The sequence below is a fragment of the Conger conger genome, chromosome 6, assembly GCF_963514075.1.
Source record: "Conger conger chromosome 6, fConCon1.1, whole genome shotgun sequence".
NCBI lineage: Eukaryota > Metazoa > Chordata > Actinopteri > Anguilliformes > Congridae > Conger > Conger conger.
The window spans coordinates 53081736-53109499 of NC_083765.1; the positions used below are offsets into that span (position 1 = coordinate 53081736).

General features: G+C 43.6%; 3 protein-coding genes across 9 annotated transcripts in view; 2 read left to right on the forward strand and 1 right to left on the reverse strand.

Moving 5' to 3' along the window:
* strc1 (stereocilin 1) overlaps positions 1–864 on the forward strand; it is a 32193-nt gene extending 31329 nt beyond the window's left edge. Inside the window, exon 27 of the mRNA XM_061246969.1 lies at positions 110–864. Within this exon, the coding sequence (XP_061102953.1) occupies positions 110–198 (89 nt within the window). The 3' untranslated portion in view covers positions 199–864. The remainder of the gene's footprint in view (positions 1–109) is intronic.
* Positions 865–2838: 1974 nt separating this feature from the next.
* Positions 2839–11212, forward strand: eif3jb (eukaryotic translation initiation factor 3, subunit Jb). Of its 7 annotated transcripts, none has more exons than XM_061245295.1 (10): positions 2839–2955; positions 3072–3166; positions 5252–5303; positions 5449–5534; positions 6274–6367; positions 6844–8037; positions 8320–8469; positions 8960–9139; positions 9439–9512; positions 9872–11212. In XM_061245295.1, the coding sequence occupies exons 1-10, from the start codon at positions 2934–2936 to the stop codon at positions 9992–9994; spliced, it is 2070 nt and encodes a 689-aa protein (XP_061101279.1). In that variant the 5' UTR covers positions 2839–2933; the 3' UTR covers positions 9995–11212. The 7 variants fall into 7 exon arrangements, with proteins under 7 accessions (XP_061101279.1, XP_061101282.1, XP_061101280.1 ...); XM_061245298.1 differs by having other exon boundaries at positions 8392–8469; XM_061245296.1 differs by having other exon boundaries at positions 6880–8037.
* A 658-nt stretch (positions 11213–11870) lies between these two features.
* On the reverse strand, positions 11871–25645 carry cilp (cartilage intermediate layer protein, nucleotide pyrophosphohydrolase). The gene is made up of 8 exons (XM_061245294.1): positions 25617–25645; positions 23963–24123; positions 20711–20980; positions 18364–18552; positions 17380–17694; positions 16047–16155; positions 15567–15724; positions 11871–15107 (listed from the first exon to the last, which is right to left on the reverse strand). The coding sequence occupies exons 2-8, from the start codon at positions 24024–24026 to the stop codon at positions 12748–12750; spliced, it is 3465 nt and encodes a 1154-aa protein (XP_061101278.1). The 5' UTR covers positions 24027–24123; positions 25617–25645; the 3' UTR covers positions 11871–12747.
* Between the last annotated feature and the right edge of the window lie 2119 nt (positions 25646–27764).

Here is a 27764-nt window from a genome sequence, read left to right on the forward strand (position 1 = left end):
GCACAGATTTCTGTAGTTCTCTCTGTCTGTAATGATGTCTGTGGGCACCGTGATGTTATTGCTGCAGCCCCATTGGTGAGTGTTGATGTTGCTGCCTGTGTGTTCATAGGAAGGTCATCGGGATTTGCTCTGCGTCCTGGTCCCTTTTCCCTACTTATGGAACTGTTGATGCTGATGCTGCTATTCTTTCGCTCCTAATTTCGAGTGAACCCCCCCCCCAAACTCATACCTCGTCACCCTTACTTTGGGTTGCCCCTTGCAATAAAAAAGTGGATTGACTTTTCATGCATTCACTGAATAACGCATTCAGAAAGTGGCACTTATTTTCTAACAGAAAAAGTATTGTGGCGATGTTGGAGCTTAAGAATGCCCAGTATGGTGAATAATGCTACACATTCTGGCACTTAGACTTGAGACTACAATATGTAGTCATATATTTTGAGTGCCGGAGGATTAATGATTTTTGTGCCCCCTTGGGTTTGGAGAACACCCTTGGTTTTTATTTTATTTCGACAATCACAGGATGAAACCTCTTTCAATTGTAATTGATCATTTTAAATAAAATGTTCAAAGTGTGTAGAGCTTTTATGTTGAATACTATTTTGAGGATTGTAATATTATTATGTTTTGAATTGATGAGTGATGTGTGTTAGTAAGCTCTGAGGTTTCTCTGGAGCCTACAAAATAATAAATATATAATCATTATTTATGTATTGCAGTCCCTGTTGCTATGCCTAGTTTAAAACTTTATAAAAAGACATTGCAGTGTATGTCTCTGCAAACTTTAACTTGATCAAATGAAAACAAAAATGTTCCTTTATTTATTGTATTTATTTTTACATTCTGTGATAAAGGCTTGTAAAATTGCTGTGATTTTTGTATTGTTGTGCAAAGAATTAAACTTAATAAACAATATCAAATATTAACTTTTTATGATTTCTTTCTTTCAGCCATAGCAGGCATACTTTCATTATCATGGTAACTGAGTAATTTAAATGAACAATTTAATAATTGAATTGTTGACCATCATGGATGCACTGTTTAGATTTTTATTTCCTGCCACCCTGTGCCTTGTACCAGCTCTGCATACACAGTTAAATTAAAAACTAGTGGGACACAGTTGCATAAAATTGGTTGTTTTTCCTCTGTTCTAATCAAATTTGTGTTTTCAAGAATGTGAGGCATTTTTTAAAATCTGTATTTAATTCATCAACAGACATTGCGCCATTCCCCCAGTCAAGTCCCCCTATTTCAAGTTAGCATAAGTATTGGGACAGATGCTCACTTCACAGGTTACTTTATGTGTTGTGGATTATCTCCATACCTTGGGTGGTGAGAATATTGCTGGACACAAGATGTGCACAAGATTGATAGAGTCAAATTGCTGAGGCTACATTTCCAGATGTAAACTTCTCATCAGCACTAAAAACTGGAAGGCAAGAATGCAATTTTCAAAAAAAATAAAAATACAACAATGAACCAGATGAGAGATAAGGGACAGAGGAAACATAGATAAACATAGACAAACCTTTCCATCTTTATTCCCCTGGCATGTTCTGTCTGTACTTTAATCTGTGAATCACCCAACACCCTCCCTCCCTCTCTCTTTCCTTCAATCACCCAACACCCTCCCTCCCTCTCTCTTTCCTTCAATCACCCAACACCCTCCCTCCCTCTCTCTTTCCTTCTCTCTCTCCCACCCTCCCTCTCTCTCTCTCCTTCCCTCTGTCTCTCCCTCTCTCTCCCTCCCTAAGACTGATGGACAGATGAAATAGTGCTTGGGGAAAGCGGAGGACTGCTCACTCCTTCATCTGTCCAGTGGAGGCAGTGTGATGGCTTGAGGCCTATATGGTTGCATCTGAAGCCATTTCAGTGGTCTTATAGGTAACCAGTGAGAGCCACAACAGAATGACAGCTGAAGGGTATAGAAACATATTACATACACACAAACACCAATATCCTGAGAAATGCAAACAAACTCATTGGACCAAAGTCTTAATGCAGCAAGACAATGACCCAAGACATACAACTCAAACTTAACCAAGGACCTTATCAGAAAGGAAAGATTGAAGTGTTTAATATGGCCCAGTCCATCACCATTCTGAAACCACATTGAATGTGCATTTTGCATGCTCTGTTTGCTATATGTTTGCCCTCAACAGCACCCTGGGGGCAAACAGTCTTCTCAAATGGGTAAATGGGTAATCTTGCACCTGCTAATCAATCAAGGGAAAAAATAAATAAAAAGAGATTGAAAGAAACTTGGCAGAGCATAACAAAGGATCACATCATGAACCTAGTGACTGTCCATGAGTAGACTCAATACAGTCATATAATATGAGGGATATGTAATAACATATTGACATTGCAAGTCATAAACTATACTCACTGAATGACATTGTTGTAATATAGTTCAATGTCTGCTTTAAAATGAAACACACAAATTAAATGAATTTTGCCCCATAGTCACTGTTTTAATAATAATAAACAAACGACCAATTTCACATAACTTTTTTAATATAATATTTACAACTGGATTGATATATGGATTTTTAAACATATTTAACACTTAATAAATTCATTCAAATTGCTTTTAGATCCCTCAACTGAGATGGGTGTATGTGCAGTTTTTATTACAACTAAAATGATTACATGTGAAATTCACACATTTTTTAAAATTATTATTTGGAACCTATTACCTTCACTTTAGGAGAAAAAAAAACATTGATTGAAATAATGATTTTATTTATTCATTTTTTTTTAGTTCATGATGAAAGTTGTCACTTGCATTGCTCAAATATGGAGAATATGTCGAAATTGAATACGTCACACAACCTTGCAAAATGAAGTCCTCCGATATCCCATCACCGCTAGGGCGCATCATTCACCGCCCCGGCCTCCGGGCTTGATCAGATTCGATTCACATAGCCAAGATGGCGGATGCTGATTCGTGGGGTGAGAATTTAGCTAAGTTAGGAGTGATTTCTGTTGTACTGTTACAAACAAAAAGTTGTGTAGTTCTCCTGTTAGTGTACATATGTAACTGTCAAGTTTGTTATGTCCTTCCATAGACGCAGAAAATTTCCAGCCGGAGGAGCCTGTTACAAAGGCAGGGGTAACATTACTGGACAGATGGGAAGGCGAGGACGAGGATGAAGACGTAAAGGTAGCTCGCTTAGCCTATGGTTTCATTCTGAGCGGGACGTCGTTCAACAGGAAGCCGGTTCAGTGTTAACACTTGGCTATATATTCCCACTGTATGTTTTAGGTTGTGTTACTCGCCCGTTAACAATAAGGGATTTATGCCTAGCTAATAACATTTGGACTGGGAGCGGTAACTTGCTAGCCTTAGCTAGCCTGTTTTCCTGCTTGTCTGAGTAACTAGCTAGTAAGCCGAACACTGACAGACGTCGGCACACTCGTTTTATCTGAATTAAAGTCTCACAGTCAATCCAGCTAGCTAGGTAGTACCTTAGTTTTAATAATATCCTTTTTCCTTTTTTTTTTTTTTTGGTAAACGCTGTGTCGCTTTTCTAGTCCTGAGACAGATGTTGGGCCTAAGATAAGTTGACAGGCCATGTGATATAACGCGTTTTTACACTTCTAGGCAAACGTGGCAACTTAGCCACACGAGTTTTGACTAACAGACGACTTGCTTCTACTATTTTTTTATTCATATTTTTGATTAATCACTTAAATTTTAACCTTCATAAACTGTGTTGTATATTGCTCTGTGCCCTCGTTTCAAATGAGCGAGCGAGCGAGCAACAAGTTAACGTTACCAGATTTCAGTGCTAGGTAGAAATTGGCTAGCTATCATACTTATGTTAGCGACATTGATTTCCATATGCGATGGGCCACATGTTATCCTAGGAAATTGTTTTTGTTCAACAGTTTTGAACCGGTCAGGTCTTTTTGTAGCTGTTTCAAAGCTTTCCCAGTAATTTTGTGTCTGCGCGTGAGCCTACTAACGTGTGCTAAATGTTGCAAGGCTTCAAACAGCTGGTGTCAAACGTCATGGCGCCTGTAATGTTATCAAACGTATCGGATAACTGAACCGGAGTCGGAAGGGATCTTTTTGAAAAGGTTTAAAGCGGAGTCCCTTTGCTCTTTCGCGTTATCTAACGGTGGCACGTAACTACAGTATTTAAAATTATTTTAAGTTCGCTAAGAGGACTCCAGTCGAATTGAGGGATGTGTAATGTGATTCCTGGTATCTGGTCCGCGACAAGTGGAAGGGCGCGTTATTACTCGTGGATTGCGTCAGCATTGCTCAATATAGAATAGAATATACAATTTCCAGAACATTCTCCCGCGTTCTTATTCTCGTTTTCTCCTTTGGCAATTGACCCACGTCTATCCTCTGTTGCTCTTGCATTTCATCTCCTAAATGTGGAAAGCAGTCTTTGTTTTCTTTCTGCCCAGAAGCCTCCATGTTAGAGGCCCATTATGGGTCAGTGTAGCAGAAATGACCAGCACAGCCCTTTCCAGCAGCTGTGCCCTGGGCATGTTGACCTGTTGGTTTCTGTTTGAATCCCCCAATGCTGTGTGGCTGACTAGTGAAACATCGATTTCAGGGAATTAAGTCTTTGCGGTTTTATAGCGTGAAATAAGCTAATCTTGTTTATTTATCCATTCATATGTACTGGGAGTTTTCAAGTTTTCATATTATAGTGCTTCCCCTGCAAAATGCCTTAATTAGCCTACACACCAACTTTTTTTTTGGAGAATTGGGTGTTCATTGTTTAACCCTTACTAAGTGAAGTCATTGTATTTTTCTCATTTGTTTATTTGAATAAAGTTGTTTATTTTTCATTATTTAATGTGTAACAACTCTATATTTAGTATTTTGACCAATTGTCATTTTCTGCAAACATTCTGAATGACCATTTATATCATGAAACTGTCCGTGATATGGTCTCCCGGAGCTGTACTTTTGTAGTTGCGCTGGAAATAATGACTGGTAACGAATCATCAATTCTCACCATTCTTCAGAATATCTGAGAAAACTTGCTAGTAATGTTGATTTTCCGAATGCTATTTGAGGTTATTTGTGTTCTATTTTAACCCTCTGTATCTCTTGACTCTCCAAGGACGAGCTATTGATTGGTTTGCTCAAGACTCCACAAGTCATATGAATAATTTTACTTTCTGTTTCTTTTGTGTCTGTTTCTTTTGTGTGTGTGTGTCTGTATGTATGTGTGTGTGTGTCTCTCCCTCTCTCTCCCTCCCTCCCATCTTCCACATACAGGATAACTGGGATGATGAGGAGGAGGTGAAGGTCGTCAAAGAGAATAAACCAGGTGAGAACCGAATTGCTAGGCAGCACAGAACCACAAAACAACGCAGACAACAACCAGTGACCGTAAGCAAACAAATGGAATGTTTCGATTTCTCAGTTTTGCAGTGATTCACAGGTGCTCTTAATTTCGCGTCTGTGTCTTCCAGAAGTGAAAACAGAAGTGTCGCAAAAGAAAAAACTAAGTGAAAAAATCAAAGAAAAAGAAAAGAAAAAACAAGCGATAAAAGATACGGTAAGTTTCTTTCGATCGCTGTGATATGTAATTTTCTTTGTCTAAATGGGCACTGTGTTTGAAGTAAATTTTCTGATTATCTTTCAACAACAAGGATGGTGGCTGTATGACATGAAAGGGAAGCCAATCGCAGCAGGCCAATGGACAGTGCACTCCATAATGTTTGGGACAGAAACCTTTTTTTAAAATGTTATTTTATGAAAAAAAATTTTTTTGCTCAATTCCACAATTCAAATATGATCACTTGGTATTTTTTAAATACATTTTAGTTTCACCATGTAGAAATTACAGCCTGTTTTCTACGTGCCCCCCCTTCCCTGCTTCAGCGCACCATAATGTTTGGGACATATTCATGTTATCTAAATAAAAGTAGTCATGTACCCATAATTAATATAAATATATATATATATAAATATATATTAATATAAAATTCAAATAAATTATCGATATAGGGCAGCTTCTCGTCAGTTTTTAATCAATTTTTCTGCTATCAAGGTCTACCTTTGCTAAATATCCTGACAGGAGACCCTAGTGTGTGAACAGACCAGGTTTATATTTTGTGATAGATTTACCTCACATGCACAGCATCTTATCTTATTAATGTATATATTATCATGCCCCTCGTGTGTTTATATGGTATGTCGCCAAAAGTCGCATAAGAGCTTTCATCCATGCACACCATTTTTATTTTCTGTGCTCTTCTCTGGTAGTTTATTGTTTATTCCCCGTCCCTCTTTAGATAGAGCTGTCGCCGGACGACGCAGCAGCAGAGAAACTCAGAGTGAAGGAGCTGCAGGAGGCTGCGGACCTGGAGCTGGCGAATGATGCGTTCGGTAAGGCTCAGGAAGCAAGACGCGTTCCCTTTGACCCCTTACTGGCGAGTGCTACCTGCACGTCGTATCTCCCTGAACAGACGGATGTGACCTACGCGTTACATTTCCCTTAACAGACAGATGTGACCTGTGTGTTACATCTCCCTGAACAGATGGATGTGACCTTTGCATTACATCTCCCTTAACAGACGGATGTGACCTGCACGTTATATCTCCCTTAACAGACAGATGTGACCTGCGTTTTATATCTCCCTTAACAGACAAATGTGACCTGCACGTTATATCTCCCTTAACAGACAGATGTGGCCTGCGTGTTATAGCTCCATTAACAGACAGATGTGACCTGCACATTACATCTCCCTTAACAGACAGATGTGACCTGCGTGTTACATCTCCCTTAACAGACAGATGTGACCTGCGTGTTACATCTCCCTTAATAGACAGATGTGACCTGCATGTTACATCTTCCTTAACAGACGGATGTGACCAGCGCGTTACATGTGCCTTAACAGACGGATGCGACCTGCACGTTATATCTCCCTTAACAGATGGAGGCGACCTGCACGTTACATCTCCCTTAACAGACGGATGTGACCTGCGTGTTATATCTCCCTTAACAGACAGATGTGACCTGCGTGTTATAGCTCCCTTAACAGACAGATGTGACCTGCGTGTTACATCTCCCTTAACAGACAGATGTGACCTTCGTGTTACATCTCCCTTAACAGACAGATGTGACCTGCACATTACATCTCCCTTAACAGACAGATGTGACCTGCACATTACATCTCCCTTAACAGACAGATGTGACCTTCGTGTTACATCTCCCTTAACAGACAGATGTGACCTGCGTGTTACATCTCCCTTAACAGACAGATGTGACCTGCGTGTTACATCTCCCTTAACAGACAGATGTGACCTGCGTGTTACATCTCCCTTAATAGACAGATGTGACCTGCATGTTACATCTTCCTTAACAGACGGATGTGACCAGCGCGTTACATGTGCCTTAACAGACGGATGCGACCTGCACGTTATATCTCCCTTAACAGACGGATGTGACCTGCGTGTTATATCTCCCTTAACAGACAGATGTGACCTGCGTGTTATAGCTCCCTTAACAGACAGATGTGACCTGCGTGTTACATCTCCTTTAACAGACAGATGTGACCTGCACATTACATCTCCCTTAACAGACAGATGTGACCTGCACATTACATCTCCCTTAACAGACAGATGTGACCTGCGTGTTACATCTCCCTTAACAGACAGATGTGACCTGCGTGTTACATCTCCCTTAACAGACAGATGTGACCTGCGTGTTACATCTCCCTTAACAGACAGATGTGACCTGCGTGTTACATCTCCCTTAACAGACAGATGTGACCTGCATGTTACATCTCCCTTAATAGACGGATGTGAGCTGCGTGTTACATCTCCCTTTACAGACGGTTGTGACCTGCGTGTTATATCTCCCTTAACAGACAGATGTGACCTGCGTGTTACATCTCCCTTAACAGACAGATGTGACCTGCGTGTTACATCTCCCTTAACAGACAGATGTGACCTGCATGTTACATCTCCCTTAATAGACAGATGTGACCTGCACGTTACATCTCCCTTAACAGACGGATGTGACCTGCCCGTTGCATCTCCCTTAACAGACGGATGTGAGCTGCGTGTTACATCTCCCTTTACAGACGGTTGTGACCTGCGTGTTATATCTCCCTTAACAGACAGATGTGGCCTGCGTGTTACATCTCCCTTAACAGACAGATGTGACCTGTGTGTTACATCTTCCTTTACAGACGGTTGTGTCCTGCGTGTTACATCTCCCTTAACAGACAGATGTGACCTGCACATTACATCTCCCTTAACAGACAGATGTGACCTGCGTGTTACATCTCCCTTAACAGACAGATGTGACCTGCATGTTACATCTTCCTTAACAGACGGATGTGACCAGCGCGTTACATTTGCCTTAACGGACGGATGCGACCTGCACGTTATATCTCCCTTAACAGATGGAGGCGACCTGCACGTTACATCTCCCTTAACAGACGGATGTGACCTGCCCGTTACATCTCCCTTAACAGACGGATGTGAGCTGCGTCTTACATCTCCCTTTACAGACGGTTGTGATGCCAGTGTTGTATTTGATCATATGACCGTATTTCAGGACACATGACCGTTGAAATGCATTGTGATTCCTGGGCCTTTCTATGGGTTTTTCTAAAGGGCGGCACAAATACAAACACATTCTCAACTTGCGTGCTGCATTTGTATTTGACGGATATTACCCACACCGTTCAGAGCAGCGATTGGTAGAAATATTCTTAATCGATAGGTTTAATATGGTTGTTCAGTTTTGTGTACTGATACAGTCCTGGAAGGATGTTTAAAAATCCTTTCTGGTACGATGTCTGTGCAAGTGGACAAGTTTGCATGAACTAGGAATTATTTACTCCAGTAAACATTTGAATGAACATAATTATTAAACCGTCATATTTGTGGCAAATAAAAAATGAATAGTTTTTGATTTTCATAAATGATGCCTGTATTTGTTTTATTTTTTTACACCCTTTTTTGCAGGTGTCCCCAATAGTGTCCCAGTAGTGTCTACTGTAACGGGGATTGACACTCTGAGACCCTCTTCTAAAGACGACTTCACAGAGTTACATAAGCTGCTGAAAGAGAAGATCTCGCAGTATGAGTCATCTGTGCATTATTCCAACTTCCTGGAGTCGCTGTTCCGCGATCTCTGTATTTCATGTGAGTCACTTGATCATGCCAGTTTACACCACACAAATGGTTCTGTTAAACAGAGGGACTTCTTTGGTTGTATTTAGCCATGTAGTTACTGTTGCTTGCTTGCTGAAAATAAGCTAATATTTAGAGCTTTTTTCGTTGGTGGTTCATTAGGGTTTAATGTTGCTGAGGTTGGTGAAATGCTACTACCTGATAGTAGATGAAATGCTGTGTTGTTGTCATACTATGCTGTGTTTGAGTGTGGTACCTCCATTGCGGTCTACTAATGTCAGTCATTCACATGTATTTTGTTTCCTCTCCAGTGGAAGTGGACGATTTAAAGAAAATCAGCACCTCGTTGACAGTGCTACTTAATGAAAAACAGAAACAGGAGAAGGTGAGGTGGAGATGATACTGGTTTATTTTCATTTAGTGTGAAACAAACAAACGAGTTATTTTTAAAACAAGAAAGGGTTCCACCTGCTGTTTTGAATCAGTATTACAATTGATTTTAAATTTTAAATTTTCTTTTTATGTCTGCACGATTTGTACTGTGCCATAGCTATTTTTTCATATATTGTGTGAAGCCCACATTGTGCGTATTTGCATGTTTATAATCGTTTTAGTAACTATAAAAATAAGTTTGGCGTCAAGCTGAAAGTGTTCTGCGATGTGTTCCGTTTTGGTCGTGTGATTCCGTTTGTGCGCTCCCGACACGTCGGAGTGAGAACCTCTGTCCTTATTCCGACTCTGCAGCAAAACAAGGCCAAGAAGAAGAAGAAGAATACGGTGATGCCGGGCGGGGGGCTGAAGGCCAAGCTGAAGGACGACCTGGCGGACTACGGCGAATTCGCCCAGGACTACGAGGACTTCATGTGACAGCGGCGGTGCCCAGACCCCTCCGCTCGTTCCGCTTCTCTCCTGGGGGTGGGGGGGGACTCCCCTTCGCCCCGGCGTCTTGTGGGACCCCCCCCCCATTCTGTCCAGTGCCATCCTGGAAATGACCCGAAAGATGCGTGTCACCCTTTTACTATACCGAATCTGGGAAGGTTAGAACATGCTTTATGAGAACATTGAACTCCCTGTGACTATGGGACTGGGAAAGAACACACTCACTAAACATACGCAGACTTGTTCTTCGTTAAGAAAGGTTAAATGCTAAAAGTGACAAAACCGCAATTTACAAGTTTGCGCTTTGAAAATGGCTGCACCGGAGTGAAACCACATGTCCACAATAAGTAGGTGGCTTAAAGTGCAGCATCCTTCAACTTCAGTTTTACTTCTGTTTCAGAGAATAACAAAATGGCCTGTGGTGAAATGGTTATATAGTATTACTGCAACTACCTGGAAATTATCTGGTGTGCTATGCAAATAAAATCAGAATATCTATCACTTGGGTATTTTCACTTTTCTTGTGGATGGAATTTACAGCTTCCACAGAAAAGCCTCCTGCATCTATTCAATAACTTAATGGTTCCCCACACACAAGCCAGAGGATCTTAGGTCTTTATTGTGGATGGTTAATTTTCAGACGTCTTAAGCTGACAATACATTAAAAAAGTCAGGCGTGGAATAGTTTTTAAAATTGCCTATGAAATTGCTTCATAATTTAATGGGCAGCCGCGGGATGAATCGTTATCATTTAGTAAAATGTTATGACATCTTCATGTGGCCATCCTCTGGAAATCTTGCAGGATTGTTTTTCTTTTCTTTGTTTGGGGGGACATCGCAGCTGGCAATGCTTTGAAAGAAAATTCAAAAAAAAAAATTTGTGCATGAGGAAAATTGATTTATAATCATAATCTGTCTACTACTAATGCAAGCATGAGGTTGGGTGTCTTATCAGAACTGGTCTCTGCGACATGGCTTGTGCAGGTTCGTGCAGACTGGGCGAGGATTTGGCGGGAGTTCTGAACGGACACGAGTCCTCGTCATGTCGGCTCTCACACAGTGTGGTGCATTGTAGGTTTTCCCTTTTGTTAACATTAAGCAAAATTTGCTGTGAATTATGAGGCCTGGACAATGACAATGAGAACAACGATGGCATCAACAGCGTTTTTTAAGCATCTAATTTAATAAAATCACTGTTCAAAAGGAGTATTGATTTTGTCTGTCCGTATGCTGTATGGAGTTGTGTAGGAAAGTTCCTTGGCAGTTTCAGACTGCCTCGCATCCAGTAGTAATGGGATATAAAAAGCATGTGTTCGGATTTGATCTTTTGGCAATTTTGCTGATGGTGTGCACAATTGGAAATATATAAAAATATTATTTCATGAACAGAACTGAGAAATGTCCCATAGCGCAGCAGAAAACTACCTAAATATACCTAAGGAATTACCCCCACTAAAACAAGGTTTTGTATGAAGGAAAATATACTAGCCAACAAATATTGAAATTGTCAAGACATATTTAAAGTTCATATGATCTGAACAAGTAGGATTACAAACAATTATTTGTTTCTTTTTTAGGTCTTTGTGCTGTTGTCCTAATAGGAAGTTTGGAAGTGCATTCTGTGTGTCTTTGCCATGAATGTCCTAGAATGAAAAACCTATAACAGTAATGTGATATAAAATGTTTGTTTGCCAAATATTTTGGTTCCTAACATTTTTGTGACATTAAACATGGGTTTATATGTGTATAATAAACATAAATTCTGAAAATGATACTTTTCATGCAAAACAAAACCCACCAAGTATAGTTAAGTATACAAAGTATTTACAATTTCAAGTAGGAAATATCACAGTATAATGGCAAGTTGATACAAAAAGAACAATATGCGTTTATTTTTTGTTTCACAGGTTCACACCATGTTTGACCCTGGCTTTGATATTGAACACAATACTGAGAATGTTGTTCAAGCTAATGATCTGATTGTGCATGCTATGCACATTCTCAAGTTTTTAAAATGTAAAACCGTAATGTTACAAGTTTGTTAAATAGATTGTTTAGACATATTAGGAAAAAAGAAAACGCATGGAAAAACTTTCAGTGAAAAACATTATTGGGATAAACCTTTTCTGTTTTTCTCTCATTATCCACCAGCTTATTTCCTTTCACACCACGCTTATTCTGTGCATGATTATAGGCAGTTTGATTGTTCTGGATGCCATTCATCAGATAAACTAGCTATGAAGTGATTCATGCACTATATTTGACTGGACAAGTATGTACATTTTCTCATTACAAAAAGATAAGGATGATGATTCGGAAGTGACCAGTTGTGAGTTGTGTACAAAATACAGTACAGTGACATTTGGAATTACATTTTTACAATTACTGACACGAGGGCATTTAAAAATAAACAGTGAAATGCTAATGTTGGTGAAGTATTGACTCGACGTACCAGGCCCCCAGTGTATTCTGGGAAAACACAAAGTCTAATTCTAATGTGAACTGCTGTGGGTGTTGTCACTTTGTGCGAATGGATTGTTACTGAAGAACTCGGCCTGGAGACTTTCGAGCACTAACCAAGGGTACTCCACACAAGGGATTTAGTCAAATGACCTAGCCCTAGGGACCCAGTTAAAACTTCACACAGCCACGGAAGCTCGTCCCAAGGGCTAAGCCTGGGGAACCAGTTTCAGGTACTCAGCCCACAGACTCGTCCCAGACACGTGAGACTGGGGAGGGGTTCAGCCTGAGGTTCTGCTGGGCGTGCCGAACGGGTTTCGGGTGCTACGCCTGCGGCTGCCGCGGGCCGAGTTTGCGCCGCCCCTCTGCCTCCTGCGGCCCCTCCCTGTCTGCACGGCGCCGACCAGCGATTGCCCGGGGGAGTTCTGCAGCGTCTGGAAGAAGCTTTGGCGGGACGCCTGCCGGTCGGCGCAGGTGAAGGTGAGTGCCACGCCCTCGTTGCTCTTCATGACCCGCGAGGTGCCGTCCGAGGTGCCGTCGAAACAGCGGCCTAAAGCGATTTCCTTGGCTGTGCGAGGGTCCTGGTCGGTCACCGTGTAGATGCCGTAGTTGTGGCCGAGGGGGTCGAGCGGCGCGAGCATGGTGAACTCGTTGGTGTCGTTGTTGACGGCGAGCGGCAGGTGATTGACGAGGTACTCCTGCAGCATGGAGTCCACCTTGTCCCGCCTGCAGCTGCCTTGCGGAATCACCTTCACCAGGGTGCGATCCACGCGGTCCTGGTCGTAGAGCATCCCGCTGCACTTGAACTCCAGGCAGACGGCGGAGACGGTGGACTTGTCCATGTCCCGGATGCTCCGCGCGTCCCGGATGCCGTAGAGCTGGCCCACGGCTCTCGGGTGGGTGCCGCCCATGTTTCGCGAGCGCACGTTGATCTCGTGGGGGCCGTTGATCTTGACCTTGATGTAGCACGCCCGGTACTCCATCGGCTTGGGCCACCAGCTCAGGTAGTCCTCGGTCCAGCTCATGGGGTCGTCCTCGTTGAAGGGCACGGTGTTGTAGTCGTACCGATCCCCTTCCACCCTGTAGAAGCGGAAGTGTCCCGCGCTGAAGGGGGCCTCCTCGCACTCCTTCAGGTTGTCGAAGGAGTAAATCGGGCCGTCTCCTTCCTCCGCCGTGTTGGGACCGGGCTTGGCCAAATTGATGCTGAAGGCGGTCTTCTTCACCTTGGGGTCTTCGTGGTCGGTCCTCCTGTAGTTGAGCTTTCCCAGGTACGGCTGTGACACTCCGATGGTGTTGGGGTTGAACTTGGGGGCGGATGGGGCGGCCTCCAGCTCCTCTCCGCCCATGTTGGCCATGACGTAGGCAGTGTACGCGTCCGCCTTCCGGTCATCGCAAAATGCGGGCAGGCAGGCGCCATTCGAACCTGTGATGACGCTGTCGAACCTGCCCCAGGACCGTGGGTTGGAGGAATACCCCGGGGTGGGCTCCATGTTGATCAAGCTCACCACGACCCCCTCCACCTGATCGCTGGGCGTGAAGCGGTCGCTGCGGAAGGCCCGCACCTTCACGTAGCAGCGCCTGTTCTCCGGGACATCCAGGTTGAACAGCCTCCTCTCCCTGATCTCCATGTTCCCGATGAGGAAGGTCCTCTCCTCCCGCTTCCCTCGGCGCGTCTTCTCGGCACGGAAGTCCCCCTCCTGCTCCCACAGGCCGGTCTCCGGGTTCAGGGACCACAGCTTCATGGAGCTCAGGTGCTCGGGCATCTTCACCTGGGCGGAGTCCAGGAGCACCTGCACCTCGCCCACGTTGAGGGGCGCGTCCACCTCCTCGTCCCGGAAGTCCACGGAGAACATGCCGTAGGTCCTCAGCGGCAGCACATCGCCCTCGTCGCCGATGTAGTTCAGGTCGCTCTGCGCCGCGGTCGCCGTGGAGACATCTCTGGGGTCCAGGAAGGTGACGCTGGCCTTCACGCTGCCCGTGTACACCTCGCCGTTCTCGCGGTAGAAGGAATTGGGCGGGATTTGGATGACGGCGATGGGGTCCTGACCGGCCACTTCCCCCAGCTCCAGGGTGTTCGTCTCGGTGGCCTGCAGTGTCACGGGCGGTTTCTTCCTCAGCAGCCTCACCTCGTGGTACACGGCTCCCCCCTTCCTGTTGAACGGCAGCACTTTGGTGGTGTTCACAAACTTCTGCATGTGGTCGATGAAGGTCAGCACCAGCCGGTCGGTGTCCGGAGGCACCTGAACGGAGAAGGTGCCCTTGTACCCCGTGCGGCTGACCCGTACGCCGTTCATGAAGATGTGGCCGAACCTCATGGGCTCCCCGTTGTCCGCCGCCAGCGCTCGCCCTCGCACGATGGCCTTGGTCTCCACACACTTCTTGCAGCCGCACTGCGCCACCACCATCGTGGGCAGCTGGTACCCCTGACAAGGGATCTGCCGCTCCTCCATTTTGGCCACGCCGCAGCAGTGCGCCACGGAGTCCTTGCACCGGATGCCGTTGTCCTGCTGGCCGATGCAGACCGCCACCGGACATTTCCCCACGTCGTAGTAGAGGGAGCCGCTCTCGTTCTGGTAGCAGTCGTGAGGCAGGCGGATGAGGTGGGATTCGGGCTTCGGGTTGCAGGAAGGGACCTCGCGACCTGATGGGAAAGCGATTTAATCAGAATACAACAAAAACACGTCTTACCATTGTTACCATTTTAGTAATATTACTCTTTGATGATGCCTCTCTGTCATTTCTCTGTCGTTTTGCAAGATCCAGTGAGTTCTGAAGTGAGTCAGTGCAGTCATCTTGCTGAATCTAACACTATTGTGTGATTAAAACATTTGTTTTCCAACTAAATGTAGTCCTGTTAATCCCTGGGTATTTTCAACATAACTGTACCAACTGAAACATTTAATCATATTAAATAAGTTTGCCGCAAAAATATTTGAGAAAACATTGTAACATTGTAATTGTAATGATTTTAAAGTAGGTAGTTAAAGTAGTTTAAAAAAGCGATTTGACTGGATAAGATGCCCTGTGTCTAAGATGGGTGTGTTGTAACATGCAGCCCCTAACAAGAGCAGTGGGGGTGCAGTGACTAGCTGAAGCGCACCTAGGACAGTAAGCACAGCGGGTTTGGATTTGATGGCTCCTCCCTGGTTGCTGGCTCGGCAGTAATACTCCCCAGCCTGGCCCACATGCAAATTCTTCAGCACTAGACTGCCATCGCTAGTCACCTGCCTGCCCTGCAGCAGAGTGCCATTGTGAAACCTGGAAAAACACACATAACAGTGGGTGAAACTGCTAAATATGGCTGCACATGTCTCTGGATAGCGCTCATTTTAATTCCATCACATTAAGTGAAGATGATTACACTTGCAGCCACAGCTCTTGCCTGTATCCACAGCAGCAGTCAGTATTCAACAATAAAAATTCAAATCCGGTCATTTCTCAACATGTCTCAAGAATGGAGAACTCAGTAGTAATGAATATTTTCTGTGTCATTTGTATGACGGCAAGCCTACTGTATATGGGCTAGTAAGAGACATCAGTCACAACCAGTTAGTAAACCACTTAATCATCCCAGACTTACCACTGGTACTTGTCAGGTGGGGGGGTGCCTCCCACTTTGCAGCAGAAGGAGGCAGATTGGTTCTCCCTCCGGGCTTTGCGCTCTGGGTTCTGGAGGATGTGCAGTTTTTCTTGGAGGGGCACAAGAACATGCTTTCACTCAGTCCAACACTCGCCTGCCAGCCTAACTTACGCAGTTACGGTCCAACCCTGGCTTGAGATGCAGACACTTGCGTAATTTGAATTTCTGTGCATAATTAGCCAAACCACCTTGAGGTGACGAAGCTGACTGCATTAAAAACCCCTGAAGTTTCTCAGGTCAGGATCAGGCCCTCAGCTAGCATCATAGGATTAGATATCATTCATGGGATACTATGCCTGTTGCATTATTAATAGCGTTGCGGATTAAAAAAACGAAAAGATCAAAAGATTCTGCAGATTGTTGAATGGCATGCGAGACTATGGGAAAAAAAAAATGTTGGCAGCATCAGATAATTTAAACTGCAGCTATGCTGGTTCCTTTCACATGCTCAACTTCACAGAACTTATAAAGAATAACAAAACATCTAATTGCCTATGTTCCAGATGAAAGCAATAGAAAAAAAGAATACTTTGTTCTTTTTATACCGATACAGTAGTTTCCACAGGGCCAACCTTGCCTTCCTTTACATGACATGAGAATCACACAGCCTGTGTGCCATAAGAAGCTCAAACACCTCATTTCTCTCATATTTCGGCCCGGGCCCCATAGTGACAAAGGTCTAATCAAATTTCTATTACATTGTGATATGGATATATTCATTTACAGTGTGTCAGCAGTGCATTCATGTTTTTCGAAGTGAGGTCTAGCTTTCTGCGAGGCCTGAATATGGCTATAATCAGAGTCATTACATTTTGTTTTGATTATATTTTTGAGGGCCTTTTCATGTATTCCTTCACCTCTGTGCACCTTTCATTTTCCCCACTGTTCACTATTTTCTTTACAGTTGTGCTTTGTTGATAACTGCATGTGCTATGTTGATGTCTGCTTGTGCTGTGTTGATATCTGTTGTGCTATTGTTGATATCTGTTGCGCTATTGTTGATATCTGTTGCGCTATTGTTGATATCTGTTGCGCTATTGTTGATATCTGCTTGTGGTAAGTTAATATCTGCTTGTTGATATCCGCTTGTGCTATGTTGATATCTGTTGTGCTATTGTTGATATCTGTTGTGCTATTGTTGATCTCTGCTTGTGGTATGTTGATATCTGCTTGTGGTATGTTGATATCTGCTTGTTGATATCCGCTTGTGCTATGTTGATATCTGCATGTGCTATGCTGATATCTGCTTGCCAGCAGGCCTCAGTGCGTTTACCTGCCCTGTCCAGCCGGACGTGGAGCACGGAGGTGCTCTGGGTGCTGCGGGGCACGGTGACGGTGAGGGGGGCGTGTTTCGGCAGCCGGACGATCAGGGTGCTGTTCCCGTCGGGGCAGATGCCCGGGACGCGGAAGTGTCCGTTGTGGTCGGCGGCGGTGAGGAGCTTGGGGGCGACGCCGGGGCGGAACAGGGAGGCCCCGGGGGCCGGGAGCCCCCCTGCGCTGCGCACGGAGCCCAGCAGGAGGTGGTCCTCACACATGCACACGTCGCAGTCTGCGTTCACCCGGCCCATTTCACAGCGCAGGGAGCACACTGCAACGGGAACAACACGGGGGCACCTCAAGACCTGCGTTCATCTGAAGAGGATGTGCCCAACACCCAGCCTTATTCTAACAGCGCTGAACCAAAGTCCTGGGTGGTGGCAGAGTCAAGGTTCCCCTTTTCATTGTCTTGTGGTTTGAGATCATGAAAGTGTCTAAAAACATCTCATTCAACACGTAGAGTCATGATTGAAAAACCCAAGAGCAGTAGATTCGTTATATTAGGGGACAGTTTCACAGAGACAGATTAAGCGTAGTCCTAAACTAAATTCAATTTAGAATTTAGGAACTGGAAGCTTTGTCCAGGACAAACTTGTTGTCTGTCCAGCCCGATGTGTTTCAGACGTGGGCTTAAACAAAGGCCTGGAACATTCTTGGATAGTTGGACTCCTGTGACCTGTAGTAGTAATTCACTGTATGAGAACGGGGAGCTCACACACCATTCAGCACTGATAGTAGGCTTTGCATGCATTGTGTTCAGTTGGGACTCATATGACATACAGTTTATGCATGATCCATTTAATCAGCTGATAAGGCATAAACATCCAATGTGGATGAATTATCACTCTCTGTGCTTTGTGTGTGAGAGAAATAATGTCTGTATTTATGATGGGTATTACATGTGCAACAACGGAGATGAGAACACCAAGTTCCCCGGTACCTTGGCACGCAGGTCCTTTGCATACCCTGCCCTCCACTGTGGGGCCCGTGCACTGCTGCTCCCAGTGGTGGGCATGGGAGTTGCATCTCCTGGAGCGCACCTGCACAGCCTCCTGACCGCACTTGGCAGGGCAATGGTTCCAGTCGGACCAAGGACCCCACGCGCTCCGGACCACAGACCCAGAACCTCCTGGAGACAAGAGAAATCACTTACTTACTCACCCCGCAGTTAATGACACGAGCCCCAGTGTGTTCGGAGTAATTATGTTTTTAAAATGCTTTCTGCATTATAGTATACTTTCTCAAGCGCAGACTGAAGACACACCTCCCTACCTCCCTACCTCCCTACCTCCCTGTAAACCTTAACTGTTGTCTTTACTTGTGTTATTACACTAGGACAGGGGTCGGCAACCCTGGTCCTGGAGAGCCGCAGGGTGTGCTGGCTTTCGTTGTTACTTGGCATTAATTGATCAATGAAAGCCGTTGATTGCACAGTTAACTCACCTCACCTGGTTTCTTGGGTCTGAATCGGTTGCTTATTTTAAGGTGGAGACGAAAGCCAGCACACCCTGCGGCTCTCCAGGACCAGGGTTGCTGACCTCTGCACTAGGATGATACCTTTGCTAGTTTTGTTTGGCAAGGTAAGCCGTTTATTCATATATTTGGTGGTGCGGTATATATATAAAAAAACAAATAGGCCTTAGTCCTTATCTTTGTTTTACTGTTAGCAGTTGAAATTGTACTTCCCTCTAGGGTCTTTCAGCGCACTTGTTCCTAGTGATGGGTAGGCACTTTGCACTTTGTTGTATGTCGCTCTGGACAAGAGCGTCTGCCAAATGCCATTAATGTAATGTAATGTAATATAATACTGTAAATAGTTTGCTATTTATCTGATGCTTTTATCCAAAGCGACTTATTGTTGATTAGACTAAGCAGGGGACAATCCCCCCTGGAGCGATGCCGGGTTAAGGGCCTTGCTCAAGGGCCCAACAGCTGTGAGGATCTTATCCTGGTCACACCGGGGCTTGAACCACCAACATTCTGGGTCCCAGTCATGTGCCTTAGCCACTAGGCTACAGGCTGCCCTGTAAAATTATGACATCTCTTCATAATTGATAGAGCTGGCCTGAGTCTTGGCTCATGTGAAAGAGTGAAGTTTTAATCACTCTGAAAAGTGTGAATATTTCTGTGAACACTGGGTGGTGCTATTCAAGAGAGAAACCAGCCCCAGCTCACAATCGAGTGATCGACTGTTTGAAATGAAAAATGACACCGCAAGCCTAACTTCACACACACCCATTACTATGTGTATTGCCATGTCCCTCACTCAGAACAAATCCAATGCTCTAGGCCAGGGGTCTTAACTCCGGTTCAAAAGGGTGGCAGGTGCAGATTATTTGTAGTTTCGTTTAAATCACCTAAATTAGCTCTTGAAAACAAGGTGCTAATCAGGGACTTAATTTAAGCACTTCACTGAAAACGAACATTGCAAACCCAGGATTTGATTTGGAGATCCCTGCTCTAGTCTAGGACATCCAAACCTATCCAAACAGGGCCAACACTGCTGCTCTGTCTTCTCCGAGCCCAGAACTAAAACATGTAACTCGGCTCATGAACTCATCGTGATCATTGTTTCTAGACAGTCATAAGCTGAAACAGATGAATTTATCGCTGCGGTAGAAAGAAAGTGTGAAGCCAAACCGACTCTCCTTGGATTGGATTGGACAGCGGGCACTGATCCTGTAGACCAGTGGTTTCAAACTCCGTGCCACGGAGGGCCATGTGTATGGTTTCCATTCCAGCCTCAAATCTTGATTATGTGTTGAGCTAAATTATTTGGATCTGAATTAGGGCTGTAGGTTTGCACATAATATATATAAAGTGTTATATAAATAACTTGATTTAATGCATATGGCTAAAGCAGTAATTGGACTCATTTAAGGCAGTATGAATTGGCTGGAAAGAAAACCTGGCCCTCCATGGCAACAAGTTTGAGACCAGTGCTCTAGAATGGGGGTGCACAACCGGTCTGCATACTGGTTTTTGTTCCAACCAGTTGCCTTGTTTTTAATTTGCTGACAGCTCTATAAATGACCCTGGTTCAAGCCTGTACCTGATAACAGTAAAATCATTAGGATACACTTGCAGTCTGCAGCTGGAGCCGGTACTAATACACATGCCACATGAGATATAATTGAGTCAATAATTAAGAGCAGAAGCTGGCACAAAATCCTGAAACGGATCGGCCCTTGTTGTGCACCCCCGCTCTAGGCAGCGTCAAAAACGACGGGCCGAGATTCGCCGAACGGCCTGTTCTTATCGCCCCTCTCCGATCTGCGCACACTGACCTGCGGGGCACAGGAAGCGCACGGCGTAGTTGGAGCAGTTGCGGCCGGCCGGCTGCTCGGCGTTGGAGCACCAGAACCCGACGGCCGGGTCGGTGTGGACCCGCTCCCCGGTGCTGTGGGCGGGCTTCCAGTCGGTGGTGCGGGCCTCCAGCGCCCGCGGCGACTCGCACACGCGGTCGCGGTAGTAGTAGCGGATGGCGTCCAGCTGCTCGTAGTCCCCGCGGCCCCCGGGGTGGTCCACGTTGAACCAGGTGCTCCACTCATAGGCCTCTGTGCAGGAGGGACAGGGTTTCATTTAAAGGCACGACGGGTAAGATTTTTGTGTTAAAACATTGTCACAAGACCATTGTAAATGCCTTCCTGTCATTGAAAAAGGCTTCACTGACTTTGACTCACCCTCTGCCTGTGTTTATAGTTCTTAAATTCGTCTTTCGAAATACGCATTTGATAGACCGACGCTCTGTACCTAAACATTGTATAGCTGTACAAAAATTCAAGCTCACTGGTTGACAATTGCTTCTAATTGCCACAGCCAATGGAGTGTGGGAGGGGAAGGGGGATTCCATGTCAGCGAGTTCACAGAGGGATAAACAGTGTTGTGATTTGAGGGCATTCGTTCATTTCTTGACCGTTACCTATTATACCTTTAAATGTTAGTTGAAAATGGCTAATGTTTTATGAGGATTAAATTGACCGCAACTGTGGTTGTAACTTCTAGTAAAAGTACAATGCCACACAGTGCTATTCATTATTACATATAGGGATGTGATTATACTGGTAAAATGCTCTTTATTTTCCTATGTCAAAGGCACTCATCATTTCTCTCTGGGGTCTTCAGTCTCATACTTGATCTTATTTTGGATTTTGTATCTTGGAGAGAGCAAAGGGGGAACAAATACATATTTGTTAATATACCGTATTAGTTTTTTTTACCCTGCTGTAAAATCCAGCAACAGTATGACCAGCTTGACCTGGTCTAACCATGTAAAGCTGGGAACTGGTATGAACTGTTCGACCTGCTAAACCATGTTGAGCTGGGACCTGATCTGAACTGGTCAAGCAGCTACCAGCTCTTTCAAAACCCAGCTTGAGCTGTTTTTTTCAGCAGGGTGTACGGGCTTGAGTGCAGAGAATGATGCAGAGTGGGATTGTTTTGCCTTGTGGTCCTCAAACCTCTCTGTCACCCCCCTCTCCATGTCCCTGTGGATTCCACACAATTATCTGTCACTGAGCCCCCCCTCCTTCACAGAGTCTGCTCAGTGAAACCACATACCAAGCTGTTCCTTACAGAAGCACCTCAGATGTGACATTACTTTTTTATGTGGCTAAAAAAAACAACACTTTTTTCTTGTCTTGTGTTTTCCCATAAATCTTAATCGGCTACTGGCAAACATATTTGGGAAAGGCTTCTGGTGATAGCTCAGATTGTGCATGTGCATGTGCATGCTTTTTTGAAAATATGCACATTAATAGTGGGGCTAATGTCAGTGCTGACCAATTACTTCTGCAGGGCAATTAGGAAACTGCCTTCTCCTCATGGGCTTGCACTCAGCTGCTAACAATTAGCTCCCTCTTTGAAAGGCCTTCAAACAACCAGCGGCCGTCATCAGTTTAGTTTTTGCTTTTTGATTTAAATTCATAATTTATCAACTGACAAAGATGCAGTTCGAACGCGATAATGCACATCAAGAGGCTTGGACTCACTCCCCTCTGCACGACTAGTATTTGGGCCAAACAACAGCACGCTACAGTGACAGGCTTGACTATGTTGAATTACTGTGAGACGTTTAGCTATGTTAAATTGCTGGGACTGGCTTAACTGTGTTGAATAGCTGGGTCAGGCTGACTGCACTAAACCACTGGGACAAGCTGGGACTGGCCTAACTGTGCAAACACAGTCTTTTATTGCATTATATAGCATTAATGGGGAATAGCTCCTTCCCTATGAAGAAGCCATAGGTGTGACAAGGCACCTCCTCTCTGTGTGTGAGTGTGTGTGAGGCTGAACACACAATGGCTGTCTGTTTAGAATCGGTTCCACAGACTGAACGGTTCAGGACAGTCATGGGAGCAGGCAGCTGTTCGTATCCTTCACGATAAACCTGGAATTTTGAAAACAGTTCAGGTTTTTCACAATTTCAGTGGGAGTAACTGGCTTTGGGCACTCACAGTAAGCACATGAAGAGACTGGGGCCAGTAACGGCCAACGCCACAATTATAAGTTTCTCTCGATAAATGTTTCTCATTATTACGGTTAGGTAATAAAAACATTCTCCTCAAAGCCTCTTGAAAATGGCAAACCTATTCCACTCCTGTCATGCGTGTCTATCTACTTAATCCACTTCTGTTCTCAACAAAAATGCAGTGATGCAATAATGTGTGATATTTATTTGGATATGGGCTCTTTTTTTGGAGTTAATCACTGTTGTAATCATGCCTTGTTCACGATCCAATCCATCTGCTGCGAACTGTGCTGTAATGATGTATTCTTGGCCAGACCCATAATGTGAAAATGAAATAATATTGATTATAGTTTGGGTGGACTGCTGTGGTGGGTGGGTGTTATTCTTATTTTTGTAAAAATGAATTAAAATCATTTTACCATAAATTAATAAAATATACATTCAGTGAAAAAGTTATTAGGTATTTATTAGACTTATTTATTTTTTGCTTTTTGGTCTTCTGCTGTAGCCTATCCACTTAGAAGTGTTGTGTTCAGAGATGCTCTTCTGCAAACTACTGTTGTAATGTGTGGTTATTTGTGATACTGTCACCACCAGTCTGGTCCTTCTCCTCTGACCTCTCATTAACACGGCGTTTTGCCCACAGAACTTCTGCTCACTGGATGTTTTTTGTTTTTGTGTGTGCGAAAATTACAGGAGATCAGCAGTTTCTGTCTGGCACCAACAATCATTCCACAGTCACTTAGATCACATATTTTCTCCATTCTGATAGTTGATGTGAACATTGACTGAAGCTCCTGACCCGTATCTACATGATTGTATGCATTGCACTGCTGCCACATGATTGGCTGATTAGATAATCACATGAGTAACTAGGTGTACAGGTGTTCCTGATAACGTGCTCAGTTTGTCTTGTTTTAGATGAAACAGATGTAAATGTTTTCATGTAAATATATTTTCAGTGATGATGATGATGATTATTATTACAAACATTTCTTGTATTAGTATGTAGGGAAACACTGATCCTGTTTGGTTGTTCTGTGTGGTTTTGATTTGCGCTGGGACAGACCTTGCGCCCAGGTGCCGGACATTACTCCCAGGACGAGTAAAGCCCTCAGTGATAGGCAGTTCATCCTTGCTCTCCGCTGCGCCCTCTGACCTCTGACCTCTGGCAATGACCCTCACACACCAGGCCCTAAAAAGGTTAATTATAGCGTAACAGCAGACCTCCTGCAGGAAGAACAGAGAAGCGGAAAAGGCCATCAGCAGACCTCACGCTGGATGCCAATGAGAAAACATCTCAGTGTAAAAATAACTTGGAAGCACAACACTATTCTTTAATTACTGAGCATTTATGAGAATATACAATGCAAGGTCAAAGAGGAGCTTTTGGGGAATTAATTAATCACAGGATTCTCAAGGAATTATAATGCAGTATAGATACAGTGCCTTTTATGTTTTCATGAGTAATCTATTATCTAACTAAATGCATTTAATGCAAATAACAATCTTCATCATGTCTTCCCAGGCAAGTGAAGAATCTGTAAAATTACTTTTTGGAAGTTTGCTAAGGCTCAGTGGCTGGAATGCTGTTTCCTTACAATAAAATATGCGTCGGTGAGTTTAAGTGTAGGTGCACTGGCACCTACAGCACAGTGAAATAAAGACTATTCCATACTCTCATGAATTTACAGTAAAGAATGTCCTTGTAGTAAGAATACTATATTGGTTAAATTAAAGGATAATCATTGCAGATGAATGTATTAGACTTAACCAATAATTCTTCAGAAACATACAGTACCGTGCAAAAGTCATAGGTATGTGTAAAAACTTGCGTAAAGCAAAGATGCTTTCAAAAATAATTATTAAATGGAAAAATACAAAAATAAGAGCAGTGAACATTTGCATATGGCTATCCAGGTAATCCCAGACACCCTCAATTAAGTTTTTGTCTGAAAAGTGGTCTGTTACTTTATTTATTGTATACTTTAACAAAATACAAACATTTCACAGTGACATTTAATTTATTGGAAATCTGAAATTTGGTCTTTTCTATTGACACACTGATGCAGAATACAAAAAATACCTAATTTATAAATACCTAAATACCAAATTTATGAAAAAAAATGTAGGGTGTCTAAGATCTTTGCACACTATTATAGAGAGAACTAGTGAGCAGCAGGCATATTGGATTGCTCCTTGGTGACATACAGGAGGCTAAAGAATGTTAAACGAATATCACATCTGTGACGGTCATCACTGTGTCAAGGGGATCCTACAATTTCTCTGTGCCCATTCACAAAAATCAGACCTATACACACCCGTGCAATCCCCCTTGTGCATGCATGCACGTAAATTCATGAATGTGTATACACACACGCAAACACACACACACACACACACACATTTAAGTATGATTTAATCTCTCATTAATACACATTCCCATAACCAGTTAAAGGAAAACATTTCCACTGCATTAAAATCACATAACATCAAGTCATACATTTCGGAATTATATTTCCAAGAAATCAGCACCTTTAAAGTTGCACATTCTAAAAACAATAAGGATTTTCTACTGTAAGGTAAACCATTCAACCAACAAACCAATACATTGCTTTTGCTGTCTTGTTTGTGTACAAAGGTTAATATTAGAGATAAAAGCTACGTGTTGTGTCTGTGTTTCAGGAATAAGTAAAGCATTGACGTGCCGACCTGACTCTTACCCCAGTAAGTGCCTGTGTCCAGGATGACGAACAGCAGCTGTTGTGAGCGCGCTCCCAGCCCGAGTCTTATATAGCTCTGTGCAGAGCCCGGGGGTCGGCCCCGTGCTGCCTGGAGGAAACCAGATTAGAGAGTGCGGGGAAACCGCATAGTCTGAACACAGTCCTGAGGCTCTCCCTCATCAACTGTAAACACATTACATTACAGTTATTCAGCTGATGCTTTGATCCAAAGCAACTTACAGTTGATAAGACTAGGCAGGGGACAATCCCCCCCCCTGGAGCAATGCGGGGTTAAGGACCTTGCTGAAGGGCTCAACAGCTGTGTGGATCGTATCGTGGCTACACCGGGGCTTGAACCGTCAACCTTCCCAGATCCCTGTCATGGAACCTAGCAGTACAAGGGTGTGGCACGGCAGTGTATCTGAATGGATAAGATTACTTCACTCAGGATTACAAAAGATTACTTGGCGTAACATCACCACAAGGTTGGGTGAGATGAGAATAACTGTGTTGTCCCCGGAGGGAAATTCGTCTCGGACAAATGTTGCGTTACAAAAGATCAAGAAAGTGTATCAGCTCACTCACATGATACACATCATAAATCTCATAGCAGACATAATAAACTTGTGGCACGCGGCATTGTCACTTTCAACAGAATAACTCCTCCCCTCCTCCCTGCCCAACCATTCCCCTCCAAACCCTTACAAACACAAGAATAAAAACAAACACTATTGAAAGTGTAGAGGTCAGACAGATGGTTCACTATAAACAGTATAAGGAATTCGGTAGGAATTAGGAATTAGGCTTGAAACATCGACTAAAGCTGTTCTGGATTTTTATTCTGTGCAGTTATCCAGCTAAATTGGTAATCATACTTTGTGGAACAAACCCCAGGAAACGTATTAATCCCACCAGTCTAGCAGACTATTGATAAGGATTTAACCATCCTCGCCACATATAAAGAGTACTAATTTTGAATGACATTTCCAAACTTGAAAATGTGTATGGTTTGCTGGCTGGCCTCACTGCAAGTAAAAAGATGCTTGCACAAAGAAGGAAGCCACCACACTCCCTGTCATGGTCTCTTTGGGTAAATAGCTTTCTCCAAATTGTCCACATAGAGACATCGATCACTCGGATTCATGGGGCTAATTACAGAAAGTACAGGGGTTAGTACTTGCTACATCCACCTCTAGACTATTGGAGGGATTTTGGACCATTCCTCTATGCAGATCCTTTGTACAGGTCAAATTCTATTTAACTGCACAACATCAGACATAATGCCTGCTTCATTGGGTTTTCTTTCTTCAGTCATGCAATACTGTGGGCAGTTGGTTACATTCTTTTGCATTATTCGCACACTAACTAACGCACTCAACATTTTAAATCAAAGAAACACTTTACCTCTGACTTGAATGATGAAATGTTCCTAAGCTGAATAAATGTTTCTAAATATGATTACTTTGAAATAATTATGTGGTGTCTGTTGAAATATGAGATGCCAAACGGGGTAAATGGGTCTTTCCATAGTCTGAAGCCAGATGAGCCGCAGTTCTTAGCCTTGTGATTTTATGTCTGTACTGTCGTTGCATAATTTGGTTTCATTGCTGGCTACCTGCGAATAATTAATGGAGGAAAAAAAGACAGCATCCTAAACACAGTTTTAATAAAGATTTACAGTTCTGTGAATCTGGATCTAAGCCCCAAACTCAACCTACTTCCTGATTTCACCCCCTCATTAATGATCTCATACACAAACCCTGTATAGGAAATGAAATAAACATTGTGACCATGATAAGGCATCACCATGCACCAAGAATAATACAATGACCAATGGTAACATTGAACGTTAAAAACCAAGTCCACATATAACCTCCAAGCAGTAGAGGTCAAATCAAGCTTCTGGAAAGACATTCGTAGTGTCAAGAGCTCATTGAACAGAAAAGAAGACATCAACCAGTCCCCTCAAATCCAATGCGATGACAGGGAGCAAATGTACATAGGTCCTGTTCTCTTTCTGTGTTGTGTACACGGATTCGGTTACCAAATGCTTTCTATTGTGCGCTTTTCAGTCAAATGTCTAACTGTGTACACATAACATACAGTGTATATTTGGTAACGAGTAATTAACTTGATCTTCATAAAACA

Bases quoted from the DNA above. Each gene is read 5' to 3' on its own strand.
- cilp (XM_061245294.1), bottom strand. From the start codon at position 24,026: ATGAACTGCCTATCACTGAGGGCTTTACTCGTCCTGGGAGTAATGTCC. The intron at 17,695-18,363 runs GTACCGGGGAAC...TTCCCGTTGCAG, and splicing joins CAAAGGACCTGCGTGCCAAG to TGTGCTCCCTGCGCTGTGAA. The intron at 15,108-15,566 runs GTGCGCTTCAGC...CTTTCCCATCAG, and splicing joins CGCTGTGCTTACTGTCCTAG to GTCGCGAGGTCCCTTCCTGC.
- eif3jb (XM_061245295.1), top strand. From the start codon at position 2,934: ATGGCGGATGCTGATTCGTGGG. The intron at 6,368-6,843 runs GTAAGGCTCAGG...CTTCCTTAACAG, and splicing joins GCTGGCGAATGATGCGTTCG to ACGGATGTGACCAGCGCGTT. The intron at 9,140-9,438 runs GTGAGTCACTTG...TTTCCTCTCCAG, and splicing joins CCGCGATCTCTGTATTTCAT to TGGAAGTGGACGATTTAAAG.